This window comes from Idiotropiscis lumnitzeri, chromosome 3 (assembly GCF_059441095.1).
Source record: "Idiotropiscis lumnitzeri isolate Australia: NSW breed Sydney's pygmy pipehorse chromosome 3, RoL_Ilum_1.0, whole genome shotgun sequence".
Lineage (NCBI taxonomy): Eukaryota > Metazoa > Chordata > Actinopteri > Syngnathiformes > Syngnathidae > Idiotropiscis > Idiotropiscis lumnitzeri.
The window spans coordinates 13,523,845-13,537,554 of NC_142393.1; the positions used below are offsets into that span (position 1 = coordinate 13,523,845).

Consider the following 13,710-nt stretch of genomic DNA (forward strand, 5'->3'; position numbering starts at 1 on the left):
AAGTTGTCAGTTGTAAAACCATTTCAAAACAAATTAAAGAAGAGAATGAATCTGCTTTAATATAACTTTAATTACAAATAACAGTAAGGGAATTGCCATTCTGTTGTTATCTCATCTCTTCAGGACATCACATCATCATCCATCTTTTTTTTCATCCAGTTGCAAGAAGTGGTCCATATCAAAAGGTACACATCCTGCAGCGGTAGAAACAGAAATAAAAATAAATGCCTCGAACAGCGCAGGCGCTGCTCAGATTAAATACAAATCTACAATTGTGACTACAGGTTGAGGCTACCTTGACTAGGTGCATTTTGTAACAGGGAAAAATAATTTAGTCCAAACAGATTTATTTTTAAACATCTTGAAATCAGAAAAAAAAACTATTCTTCCACGAAACAGGTTGTGCTGAATTATTCCTCGGTCATTATAGCGACATAATCTGCTAACAATACAACAATATTTCTTTCAGAGCACTTTCTGTCGTTCTGTGAGATTTTTCTCAAATTATGATTGGGAAACGCATATTAAATTGCTTAACAAAATTAGCCACGAGGAGGGAATGATACAGATACCGAATTGCGAACTTACATGCTGTTTTGGGCTTGACTACCCTGACGCTGGCTTCGGCAGCCTTCATCGCTTCGCTTTTCACCTGCGGCTTGAGGGCGGCCCGCACCGCATTGGCGCAGATTGCCGAGAAGCGGATGTAGCTGTACAAAGGACAAACATACACAGTCGGACAGCCGCACGCTAAAGGGTAAGCGAAAACTATTCGTACGTCAATACGTGGGTGTATGTCTACCTCTTGAACACCGCATGATTTGAGTTGCGGACGGAAGAACCAACAAAAGTTGCGGACGTGCAGACACGCTCACTACAACTAGCATTAGCATGGCGGCTAACAAGCAAAGCTCCGACAAAGACTGAAATTACATCGACAATACGCTACAGCTATTTGTACATCCAACAATCATTTAAGCAAAATAAACGGACGAATCGTCGGTATTCGTTTTTTTCTTGTTACCTGAGTCCCGCTTGTCTCCAGTATGCGACCATCTTGGCAATCTTGTGTGTTGCTTCAGCGTCAAGGGCAGGTCGGACGCGTGCCTGATGACGTCAGTGAAAAACCGGGCAGTAGAGATTGACAGCTTCTCGCTCCGCCCACCCGTCCTCTTGACGCTGCTCGTGGTTATAGAAATACATTCAGATTATTTCCTTAACATTATATTGCAAATATAAAAATAAATATACAGTTAAATTAAGAAAATAGTACAACACCAAGGAGTTTAAAATAACTCCCGGTATGGAGCATTATGGCCACGCCCCTATTATCCCTAAATGCTTGGTGGGAGTCGCGTCAGGGACTGATCAAAAATTACCAGTTCAAAGACATTGACTTAAACGCTAATGAGGAAAAGAGCACCTTATCTGCTATTTTTGTCATGTTCTTCTGCTTTCTTTAATAAGCTGCCAAGATACGCTAACGGGGTCTTGTGTGCGCATTCTTGCTCTTGTCCGCTTCAGCCTGTGTAAGTGAAGAAGCGACTGGCATGGTGTTTTGTCATAGAGATTATCTTTGATCCAAAATATTGTACAGATAGCATTTATACTTTCACGGGGTGAAGTGGACAGGGGAAGTAACGTGTATTTGAATTTCTGCGGCTATCGGTCTTTTTCGTACAGATGTAATTTTTACATTTAGTGCCAGTGTTAAGCCAGATCAAGTGTGCCTTTAATGGTTTAGAAAAGGCCAAACAATGTACCCCTTGATTACAACTTCACAATGTTAATCTTAGTCAGGATATCTATAGAACAATTTTTTTTCTAAAAATCCCACTCTTTTTAATTTAAACAATGTCCAAAAGTAAATTTCGAAATTATTGCAGAAATTCTGGCATTTTTTTATCGAATCATTTTGAATACAATAGGGCTTTTTAATTATCGCACTTGCTGTTTTCCATTCCAATAATACGGTCGGTCACTGTAAAAGAAATATTCAATCGTACGCCAGCGACCCCCGTGAGGATAAGCGATTCGGATCATGGCTGGATGGAAAACTGGACTTGCTACTAAAAGGAGCCCAGGGTCTACCGTTAGAGGGAGTCTGTGAGTCAAGGCTGCCTGAGAGGTTTGTCCCTTCCGACCTTCCGTCCGTCGGTCCTTTCTCCTTCCCAACTTCGGTCACGCTTTCACCTTAGCCGGCCCGGCTCCCCAGTTCTGACGGACAAACCTGTAGACAAAAATGAAGATCTGGTCGTCAGAACACATTTTCAAGTGAGTGTTTGTGTCTGTCTGGCTACGTTTTCCGCTTGGTCACTCACACATTTTTGCACCTCCTCGAAAACCGTTTATTTTTTTGCCGCTTCCTCATAATTCGAAGGCTAGCCACTTTAGCTAAATTCGGTAACTTGGGCCGTAGAAAGTAATTATAAAGTGTCCAAAATGATCGCTGCTGTTGTTAGCACCGATTCCGTAGCTCTGATTGGCGACACAAGCAGTCGCTTTGTAGTTTATAATACGAAGGTTCGAGTAGGGAAGCTTCCGGAGCGAACCGCGAAGTAGCTGCAACTCGTTGTTAGCTTTGCGCTTCAAGCGTCGAACTTTTAGACATCAAGACATACGCCTTTTTTACACATTAGATATTAGAGGAGGAAAGGCAGCCTTTAAATTGATTTTTCAAAAAAATATCCGTCATCAATTATCATGCTAGAGTCTGACATAAGCACTATTACATAATCGTCTGCCTGGCGAGACGTAATGACGGGGGGCGTTCCCCATGTGAACAGCTGGCAGACACAATTTACACTTTGCTCCACATATCGAAGGTCCGTCGTGCTCTTGAGCTTTTAACAATCCACCATTCCAAGGTCAATGTTTAAATGAGACATGTTGTTGTTGTTTTTTTTTTAAATTAAATTCTTAATAATTTGAATTGGCTCATTTTAGGGGCTAATTTATTTATTATTTTTTTAATTTGTTTTAATACTGTTTGGCAGATGGCAAGTCAGTTTGTTTGATTAATAAACATTTAAAGTCAATGTAAATATTCTACATAGGGATGCAACCGTTCAACCTGTGTATGTGGTGCATGGACACCTCGCCAAACAATAACTCACACCCCGATTAATTCACAGAGAAATCTAAGAGCACAATTAGAAGGAAAATTTTGGATTATCAGATGATTAACAGATGCTGATTTATTTTGGTGATTGTTTAGATTCTTTTTATTCAATTTTGATTATATTACATTGTTATTTGTGGAGGCAGCATTTCATCTCCAGGCCCCCCAAATTACACCTAATGGAATGATTTGCCCAATGGTGTGTATAAGAACATTAGAAAGTCAATTTTCCATCATTTCAAAGTATGCATATTGTCGCACATGATTTACCAGCCACCCATGGGAGACGGTGACCAAGGCAGCAATGCAGAAATACCCCAACCCCATGAACCCCAGTGTGTTTGGTGTGGATGTTCTGGACAGACATGTGGACATGGAGGGGCGCTTACACAGTAAAAGACTGCTCAGCACAGAGTGGGGTCTTCCTGCCATTGCCAAATCCGTAAGTGCAAATTGCCATTACAATACTAAAAAAAATTGTAACGTGAATGTTTTCTGACAAGATGTGTCTCTTTCCTGCAGATCATTGGCTTAACAAGAACGTGCACTTATGTCCAAGAACATTCAGTAGTGGACCCCAAACAGAAGGTCTTTGAGCTCAAATCTACAAATGTGAGTAGCCACTTTTCATACATTTTAATACATTAGAATATTGTACAAAAATGCATTTATCTCAGTACTTTAATTCAAAAGTGAAACTTTAGATTCCTTAAACACATAAGAACATAATATTCACACCGTTTCTCTTCTATATTAGAAATAATAATGCAATAGTCTAATTTCTTCAGATTTTTAATTTGGGTTATTCGTCAGCTGTATGATGCAAACATCAAAATTATTATGCATCAGTATTTTGCTCTTTGTAGTGAACCTGTAAAATACAAGCTCAATTTAACGACTGGAATTTAAACATTATCCACAATATTGTAATTTGTTGAGATGCACCTGTAGTTTGACTTTAAACATGCTTTGATTGTTGTCTTGGTGAAGCAAAATAATTTTTTTTTAGGATATCATTATTGCTGTGCCAAGCCACTGGTGATTTTGGCTTGATAATACCATTGTTCTACGGTTCTCCATTAAAAACAACTGCAAACCAAAATTAAAGCTCACAAACAGTCTGCCAGATGAATGAGAGTGTGAAGTTTAACCTTAGATGCATTTTGTTTTCATACCCCCCAAAAAATTAAATAAAATAGAGCGCAGTATTAATGATCGTGCGTAATCCGGAGACAATATTCTGTTATGTATTTAACCCGGAAAATCTTATTTATAATTATTCTTAGATTGCACACAAATAAAGAACTCTGCCCTCTGCAGCTGGGTAAATAATGATTTAATTAAAGCGACCCAATAATGACACCGTTACTTTTTCTATCTTTATTTAAGTCTGTGTTCATGCAATTCCCAACTTTCAACAAAGGACTCACGTCAACGTTTTTCTGTCTTCAGATTTCCTTCACTAACCTGGTGTCTGTGGATGAGAAGCTGACGTATAAGCCTCATCCGCAAGATCCTGACAAGTACGTTTTTTATTCTTCTGTCTCGACTGTATACTTGCCAAAGCATGTTGTGTAGCTCATTTTTTTGTTACTAACAATATGAATGATGGATCAGTTCTCTGCAAATTATAGTCCCATTGAATATGATGATGATCCTTGGGTTGTCATATAATTAGTTTCCCAAAAAAAAGTGATCCTAAAGAAAAACTTGATAATTAGAAGATTAGAAGATTAGAAATCCCTTTATTGTCATTGTACTCAAGTGTGCAACGAGAGAGGTTCCCCTAAAGTGAGCATAGCAACGTTCACATGTTGCCATGCTCATATTTCTCTCCATGGATCACAAGCTCAAATTCCATTTTGTAGGTTGGTGGCAGGCACTCTTATTGGGTCAAAAGATTCTAACACGTTGGGTTCTTGTGAGATGGTGGTTTGGACTCACGTTTTACTGACTTCCCAAATTGTCTTTGCTTCCACTACACTTAATTTCCATCCATAATAAAATGTAACATGTCCGATGATACAGGTGGTTTAATTAGCATTGAGCGTCTTGTCTCCCTTCTTGAGCAGGACGGTGCTGACCCAGGAGGCGCTGATCAGCGTGAAAGGTGTCAGTTTGAGCAGCTACCTCGAGGGCCTCATGGCCAAAACCATGTCCGTCAACGCCGGCAAGGTGAGGACGACCCACAACCTTTTCCTTTCGCCTCTCGCTCACCTCGTCTCGTTTTCCTGACCTTTTGCCCCGTTTGACGGTGTCAGGGACGCGAGGCAATGGAGTGGGTCATCCGGCGGTTAAACACGGAAATCGAGGAGCTGGCGGCAACGGCTCGCGGCAGCATACGTGTGCCCATGGCGGCGGCTGTTGTCGACAAATGATAGCGGGCCTCCACCCGTCATGAACTGACGCGCCACTGATTGGTGGCGCACCTCATCAACCAGCACAGCCTAATCACCACAGCCTCGCCAATGTGTGAGTGACTTTCAGAATGAGTGTTTCTGTATGTGAGCGTAAAATTGTGTGTGCCTGCGAATGCAAGTTTGTGCGTGCGTGAGTGAATGAAAGCCAACAAGGCCGACATGACATGCAAGTAAATGTCATTCTTGTGATTTCTTTTCTTCACACTGTGCCTCAAGTTCACTCATTCGGTACCTTTCACCCAATTTTAACGAATGTCTTGAAAGCGCTGCCAACAGCTCTTATTCCCTTTAAGTGTCTTCGTATGGTCTGAGCGGCCGTTTCCAGAACATTTGGGACTTTAGTTGAAGTATTCCGTTTGCCTAACTAGATTCCCCGTCTGTTTTTATTCCGCGGTTCCGTCGTCTCGTGTGATCGAGCTGATCTTTCGATTTGGGTTCATGTGGCAGGAAGGATTGAAATCTGGTTGAGTATGTTCACATGCTGCTGTTCTGACTCTTTTTGTTTCTTGCTCAGCAACAATGGTTATCTACGACATGAGCCACATTTGTCACAAGTATTCAGGGTTATCCCACATTTTTGTGTCATGTTCTTGACTATTTACTAACAGTCCGCCCCCCCCCCCCCCACTGGAGCCTCTGGTTTTATTTCCATATGAAGATCTGTGTCATGCTCAGCCATCCATCCCTGCAGTGTAGTTCCTTTAATGAACTGATTCTTTTCTTAAGAGGAACATTTTAGGAACAGCGGCTGTAAATAGGTTTCTATTTATATTATGGGTGTGTCACATTCCAAGAATGTGAACATGTAACTAGAAGAATGAAAAATGCACACTGACATTATTTCAGAATAAAGTGATGCCGTTGTTTCATGATGATGGTGGTGAAATTTGGCTGGCTCCTACTTTCTGCTTTGTTTAACGTGTTGATGACAATGTTGTTTACCAGCCCCCGCTAAGTAGATCTTAACATAAATGGTTACTCCCCATTAAGAAAAAGTACATTTGTAAGCATATACTTCTAACTCTGTTCAAAGTTTTTTCCCCCAAATAATATAATGCATAAATGCAGGTCGTGAAATCCAGCTTCAAATTTGCTTCATGCTTCATCTCTGTTCAATATTGGACTTAAAGTACACTGATTTGCCATTTCCAACCCATGGTGCACTCTAGAGGAGTCAGAAAATACAACAAATGGTTTATGAAGCAAATTTGAAGCTTCGTTTTCCCGTCATTAAATTCAGGTGTCCTGTGGGATGCATTGTAACAAAAATGTTCATCATTTTACTTAAAGGAACTTTGCGACAGGTTAAGGTTAGGGACACGGAAGTCAACAAAAAAATAAATGAGAAAAAGAAATAATGTAAAAAAAAAAAAATCTTTATCATTGTTGAATTGACTTCATTGTATTTGTGATGGTGTCAGGTGTGATGTTTCCTGAGATAAATGCAAGCAATTTGATGCAACCTCGATGTACATGTTGTGGATATATGAAACAGAAAAACATCTATGCATGTGAGTACATGATCCGTGTGAATACTGCATTGTGATTTTTTTTTGGTCTTTTTAAACATCATTTTTTTAACATACCAAGGTGATTGAGTGCATCAAGGTTCAGCATGAGTCAGAAATTGGGACAGGCCAGGATTGTGCTCATTTGAAGAGTGTGTCATTTTCCACCAGCTCGGCATCCGAAGACAAAGCTACAAGTCCCTGTTTGAAGAAGCAAAAAGGCAAAAATCAGTCCAAGCAAAGACAATTGTTCACATTTGCATTTTGCATCTACCTCTTCTACTGTCAGAACGGGGTTGATCAGCTGCGCATGTTTTGTTCGAGGTAAGGCAAAACCTGCGGCCAGTTTGTCTGCGACCACAAATGCAAAAAATTTCAAAGAATTTACAGTACATGATCAAGAGTCTTGCAATATTTGCTTTATAAATGTAGCCCCTTCACCCCTCCTAAAATGTGTATTTAGTCATTCATGCCTCAATTCATCCATTTTCTTTAACTGGAGCTGAGGGCCATAAAATGAGAACAATACACTTGAAAATAAAATATTGCAATTTAAGTTTTAAATGTGTTAGTGCAACAAAGAAGGTCTGAGAGCACAGTTGATTTTTGCACAACTTGCTGTTCTGGAACAAGGACGGCAAAATTCCCAGCAGCTGTTTGGTCCACGACTGGACCAATACATTTCAAACATAGCAATTCATATTGGTGTTTAAACGCTCCTCGATATCATACTGTTCATATTTTGACATGATGAAACCAAGAAGACATTTAACAATTGCTCAACAGCACACAAAGGGCCGAAAAGGTTCATGTCCATAAATTCCAAAATATAGACGGTCCTGCTTTGAGGTTTAACTCTAAAGAAAATACGACACAGTGGTATACACACACAGATTCACACACGCACACGCTAAACAAAAGACGAGATGCCTCACCATTAATTTGTGGCAAGACGGCTGCCTCTATTAGTGTCTGTGTTATGTTTTCCAAAGCATCAGTCTGAAAAGGAAGCACGAGTCACGAGTTAGCCCTTAACGCTGGCTAACGTGCCGGGTGGAGCAGTACCTTAAAGGGTCCAATCTCAGTTGTTGCCAGACTCAGCGTGAACCTGTTAGAAAAAGAGGCCAATTTATAACATTATTGTACATTACTTTGACTTTTGAAATCCAAAAGGCATTGCTGCACTCACTTTTCCATTGTCACCGAGCCCTTCAGTCGTCCATCAGCCACCCACACTTTGCCACTAAAGTCTGAGTCCTTAAAGAAAGACGGTTCAGTATACGGGGAAAATAGGGCGTAAACAAATAATTGGCTGTTATCGGCAAGAAACAATATCTATTTTCGTTGGGACATTCTGTATATTAGAATATATGCTTCAAGAATTTTTGCCGTTTAACGCCATATGGCGCAATACAGAGAAAGGGCAAGACCAACACCTTGAACAGAACTACTCTGATACCGTTGAATGGAAACAAACAAACGAGCGCTCACCACATTGAGTTTAAACAGCGGGGTCAGTGTGGTGTTGTGCTGGATGGCAAAGGCCTTGACCGCACTCGATGAGTTCAGCACAACGGCACCGGAGCGGAAGGAAAACACCGGAATGCGTGTGGCGTAAATCTGCAGTGTCATCCCCAAGTTTGGAAACATCTGCGGGAGCTGCAGAACAAAAGTTTCGGTTATATTGCATACGTGAACAGCTGGGGCAACATATCACTGAGAGAAATCCTGATGTGAGAAGATGGTCCACCATCAACTACTTTTCAAGTAGTTTTATCTTAACCCACTTTTTTCCCCAAGTTATACAAAACATTCGACTTTTATAAGACTCAAGACAGACTTTGATACAGAAACACATGTGAAAATGCGCTTGAGGAATGACCCCACCACCCATTTGCACGTCCCTTCTGCACATTAAAGTTCGATATTTTGCGACTGCCAAATTACCTGTGGAATAAATGGACCCAGTGAGGTTGTATTAAGACGCACGGGGGAACATGGGGGTATCTGACGAGAGAAAGCGACATGATTAACTGAAATATTCAAAGGAAAGAGAAAATGCATTATTGCTGCTCCCGAAGGTTTGCATTGATGGGTGATCTCTTTTAAAGCAAACTAGAATGATCGTTTTTGTCTTTCAGGTGAACTCACCATGCTGTCATTGATGAAGGCCTGCAGTAAATCAGCTGAGAAGTAGCTGAAGGAGGCGGAGTTGACGGTGAAGTCAGACACGCCTACTGACAGCATATATGACGGCTGTTGAGGTGTGACGAAAGGCCGGGCCACAAACGGGGGCTCCTTAGGACTTTTAACACTGTAGAATTCTCCCTTTGAACATGTCAAAATACATAAAAAAAATAACCATCATTGGATTATTAGTGTACGTTTTAATACATTGTTTTAATAATAGACAATCATAGTTAGGCACAGTCACTGGCTAGTTAAATCATTTGTAGTTACCAAAGTGATCAACCACAACATGAACAATATGAAACAACTTGTTATGTGTGATTCCTGACCTTGAGGCCGAGTTGCAGACTTGAAGCATTGACAACAGGCAAGCCAATGAGAGGCACGCCCAGAGAGAGGTCTTGATTCACCTGAAAATTAACTTCAACGAGACTTTGAATCATTTTAATAGTTTTTTTTTTTTTTTTACTGGAGTTTACTTATCTTATTTTATTGCGATTTAAGGATTAGAAGTAAACCTCTTAAGTAAGCCTTTCAGTAACTATCACCTAAAATTCTGCAATACCTTTCATGTCCTTTAGGTGGCTCTCCAGGTTTGCAACGAGTTCATCCACAGCAGAGCAAATCTGGCAGGATTAGACGAGCGATTCCCAACCGATGAGACAAAGGAAATGATTCAATTGCACATAATTGGTAAAAAACAAATTAGTACTAATAATAATAATAATCTTTGTTCATCTATCTATGACAGTGACATGTAATGACAGGCTCAACAATTAAACAGTCTTTCACAAGAGGGCAACTTTTTGTGCCTTTTTTACCTGACGCTTTGCCGTGAAATTTTTTTTCTAACGCTAAATATATATGCGCTTTGTCTTAATAAATGTTGGTAAAGGCTATTATTGTGACGTGAATATTGCCTGTAGCCGACAAATATTTGTGATATAAACATCCACTAAAGCAAAGAAACACTCACCATGTCCTCTATTTGACCTCTGATTTGTTTCTTGAATTGCTCCTTTAAAATCCGGAGTAGCCAGCTGTAGACATGTGAGACTTCAGCGTCTTTACATTTCATTACAAATGTGAAACGAGATCCATGTGATCTGAGCGTGGTACCTTCTGTTGCCATAAAAACGAATGTAGACATCACCCAGTTGAGCGTTGCAATTCACGCTGGTTAAAGATAGATGTCCACCAGCGTCCCTCCCTAGCTGCACTATGGAGACCATGTCCACTCCAAACAAGGCCATGTCAAAAGATCCACCTCCGTGTCTGAAAGTGCACAGGGAATACTAAAACAAAAAAAAAAAATCAATTTGTCTGTGCGGTCCAGTGACAAACGCCCTATGGACCGGTACCGAGCCGTGAACCGGAGGTTGGGGATCACTGCTAAAAAGAATAATTATTAATTAAATAATAATAGAATAAATGATTCATTCCACTCACATGAACCCGCAGTGAGCCTCCCAGGATCCTGTGAGGGCAGCGTTGAGGCCAACAATGGACGTCTTCAAGCCGGAGAAGCCTTGGTAGAACTCTACTGATGGTTCCGGAAAGTCACACTTTCTTATAGTGATGCTGGAAGCAACATGGAGACGCAAGGCTAGTATCCATCCACAAATGCATACAATAAATATTATACAATTGAAATAATATTTTTATGGTCGAAAATTGCGATTGTAACCACGTCAGGACAAGGGTTGTAATTGTTTTGGGATTTATCATTATAATTATAAATTAGTTTAAATTCATCGTTAGAGTCGGTTCATCAGGTTTTATGGTTTCAAAAAGGCTTCCTTTTAGTTTCTTTTTGTTAGTTTTAATATTAGTTTTAGTTTTTATGTGTATGAAATATTTGGGGAGATTTTTTAAAAAGATCACAAGGAATTGTGTAACAAAGTAAACTACAATTCTGAAAAGACTAATTGACCTTGTCTCATCTGTCCAGCTGTAGAGTAATAAATAAATCAATTAATTAAAAAAAAGAAAAAAAAAGCTAATGTATGACATTAAGTTAAACAAAGGACACTTTAACCGTAATCATGTTTTACTTAGTTTTATAAATGATCACTCTCATCTTTACATTATTTCATTAATGAAAACGGTTTCTCAATGTTAGTTTTAATTATTTTGTTAGTTTTAGCTAACTATAATAAATAATCGTTGGAATTATTTTTTTCCGTGTTAAAAATAACTTAGCATGGATTTTATTTTTATGTACTGTATGTATTTTCATAAATCAAAATTACATTCTACACTCTAAGAGCAGCACAGTGTTTTTTTTTTGTCCAAACTCCTCTTAATATGTCATGTTACCCTTTAAGCGTGTATTCTATGTGGGTAAGGAAGCCGAGACGTATTTTGCCACTAATGTCAGGCATCGTGATGTGTTCCAACTTCTCCTGAATCCATCCTGCAGCCACATGTTTTCCTAGGAGAGAAAGCACATGCACAACAGTTTCATGAATCCTTGAAGTTTAAAACTGTTATCTTTTGTCGGAATAACATGCTGTCATGGTCCGTTTCCGTCATGTCATGTTTTGTTTACGTTGGCTCAACGGGCGTGGGGGCGTTTCCTTCCAGCGCTTGTCCTGTCGTGTCGTGTTGGCTGGAGAGACACGCCCACCTGCCACGCACCTGTTTCTAATTGACTCTACTGATTACCTCGCTACTTAACGTCATTAAGTGGGTCAATTATTTACTGTCTGTGCAGATCTCACTCCCCATTCCCAATTGTTACAATATGTATTTTACTGAAGAAAAATAGCATTCCATAATATTGTACATTGTAAAAATATGCAGCAATCACAAAATTAAATAGAATTTAGACGAATTATAACCATTTTGTCCTCACTGCATCAGTTGAATGGTCAAAGCGCTGCTTTTTTTTAATGCGCCTCCTTGGCCACCTGGTGGCAGTATAAGACAGACTGCTCACTCAACTGCTCTCATCTTATAAATACAGCACTAATATTAGTCTTAGTTGTACACAAAGAATAAAAAAAATACATGATTGTGAGTACTGTTATATTCTCTCTAGCTGTGTCCAAATTCGTGGGCTGCATCCTCCAAAGGACCCTTCTTCGAATATGCTTCCTCATTTAGCCTCCAAGGAGTGCATAAAATATCGAGTTTGGACAGGTTCGGCAACTCTCACTTGACTGTCTTCTTTTCAATCGCGCTGCAAGATAGTGCTCAGCAGGCAGAAAAAAAACTGAAGCGCTTTCACTCATGGCCCATCTCCGTAGAAACAAAGACCAGATTTGAAAGACCAACTGGGAATGGCAATAAACAACTTGAAGGTTTTAAAGAAATGTTCGCAAGTTTCCAAAGGGCAGTTTATTGCGACGTGATTTGCATTGAGTTTACTGCCGCCATGCACCTTTCGTATCTCAAGTGTGCGCTCGCAAGTCAAAGCAAAAGCTCAGCAGTGCGATGGCTCACTCTCCTAAAACTTGAAACGTCAACTCATTAGTATCTCAGGGCACTCCTGCCAGACACCAGTTATCATTTAAAAGTGGCTCTGTCTGTTTGCCATAATGAGTCAAACTTGAAATTGAATTGTATGAACATTAATATGATTCACCTTACCATATTGAAGTCCTTTATTGGTCAGGATGACTTGTATTGCAGGATTTTCTCCACAGGTGCAATAGGTGAGCATGAGCACTATTAGCCCGCTTGCAAGCATTTTGCATCAGGAATGTGAGAGTTACCACAATACACAACCTTTGGATCCACTCGTTTTAAAGGCGTGGCCTGGGTCGAAATGTTTGTTCATTTGAAGATCAGCCCCTGCCAGAAGACGCTCTAAAGCTTCCTGGAAAGGTTAGAACTGAGAAGTGAAACTTATAACATATGACTGAGTGTTCGTGTGGCTGACCATGGCAAAATGTCTATTAAAAGGAAGTGGAATTTTGGGTACAACTGCTAACTTTCTAATTCTTCACCAAATTAACGGTTACTTGTATTATAAAGGCACCGGCAGAGCTATGATTTTTTTCCTTGGGGGGAAACATGGGGGGTGCAAGGATATCTCAGGCGTGCTGAAAAACAAAAACATCTTTTTGCAAACACAGAGAACTTTTCAGAAAACGCTGATAAACAGTCAGTGTATGTTCCCGACGGAGAAAGGGGAAGGGAGAAATCTGAAAATATCCAACAGCTCAAACATATTTCAGTAGGCCTACAGTATGTACAGTAACTTCAACGAAAACATCCAAATAGACTTGGACTTAGACTTGGCCCTGGATCATTTTTGTATTGGAAGTTTTTTTTTTTTTTATGGCTTATAAATTTGGGCCCTGCAAAAAATAAATAAATAAATATATAAGTTGTTTAATTATGATGGCTAGATCGGTTTATCTTCTGATTGATCGGTGATCAGTTTTTGTTTTTTTTATATTTTAAAACCTGGTGATCGGCTCCAAAATCCTGATCGTCCAAAGCCTAGTTTATAACTTCCTTG

General features: G+C 39.8%; 3 protein-coding genes across 5 annotated transcripts; 1 reads left to right on the forward strand and 2 right to left on the reverse strand.

Annotated features, from left to right (window-relative positions):
* Positions 1-50: 50 nt before the first annotated feature.
* Positions 51-1,179, reverse strand: atp5f1e (ATP synthase F1 subunit epsilon). The gene is made up of 3 exons (XM_088291668.1): positions 1,025-1,179; positions 589-710; positions 51-194 (listed from the first exon to the last, which is right to left on the reverse strand). Coding segments are annotated over exons 1-3 (156 nt in total). The 5' UTR covers positions 1,057-1,179; the 3' UTR covers positions 51-192.
* LOC148340016 (PRELI domain containing protein 3B-like) lies at positions 617-6,431 on the forward strand. Of its 2 annotated transcripts, none has more exons than XM_088291667.1 (6): positions 617-757; positions 3,395-3,563; positions 3,644-3,733; positions 4,574-4,644; positions 5,194-5,296; positions 5,383-6,431. In XM_088291667.1, exons 2-6 carry the CDS (start codon positions 3,426-3,428, stop codon positions 5,497-5,499), a joined length of 519 nt encoding a protein of 172 aa, XP_088147793.1. In that variant the 5' UTR covers positions 617-757; positions 3,395-3,425; the 3' UTR covers positions 5,500-6,431. The 2 variants fall into 2 exon arrangements, with proteins under 2 accessions (XP_088147793.1, XP_088147792.1); XM_088291666.1 differs by lacking the exon at positions 617-757 and adding an exon at positions 1,385-2,274.
* Positions 6,432-6,901: 470 nt separating this feature from the next.
* bpifcl (BPI fold containing family C, like) lies at positions 6,902-13,046 on the reverse strand. Of its 2 annotated transcripts, XM_088291663.1 has the most exons (16): positions 12,834-13,046; positions 11,559-11,673; positions 10,699-10,820; positions 10,601-10,628; positions 10,359-10,514; positions 10,216-10,279; positions 9,805-9,865; positions 9,569-9,660; positions 9,201-9,377; positions 8,997-9,056; positions 8,541-8,708; positions 8,239-8,306; positions 8,115-8,157; positions 7,985-8,048; positions 7,324-7,400; positions 6,902-7,250 (listed from the first exon to the last, which is right to left on the reverse strand). In XM_088291663.1, exons 1-16 carry the CDS (start codon positions 12,931-12,933, stop codon positions 7,191-7,193), a joined length of 1,455 nt encoding a protein of 484 aa, XP_088147789.1. In that variant the 5' UTR covers positions 12,934-13,046; the 3' UTR covers positions 6,902-7,190. The 2 variants fall into 2 exon arrangements, with proteins under 2 accessions (XP_088147789.1, XP_088147790.1); XM_088291664.1 differs by lacking the exon at positions 10,601-10,628 and having other exon boundaries at positions 10,689-10,820; positions 12,834-13,044.
* Between the last annotated feature and the right edge of the window lie 664 nt (positions 13,047-13,710).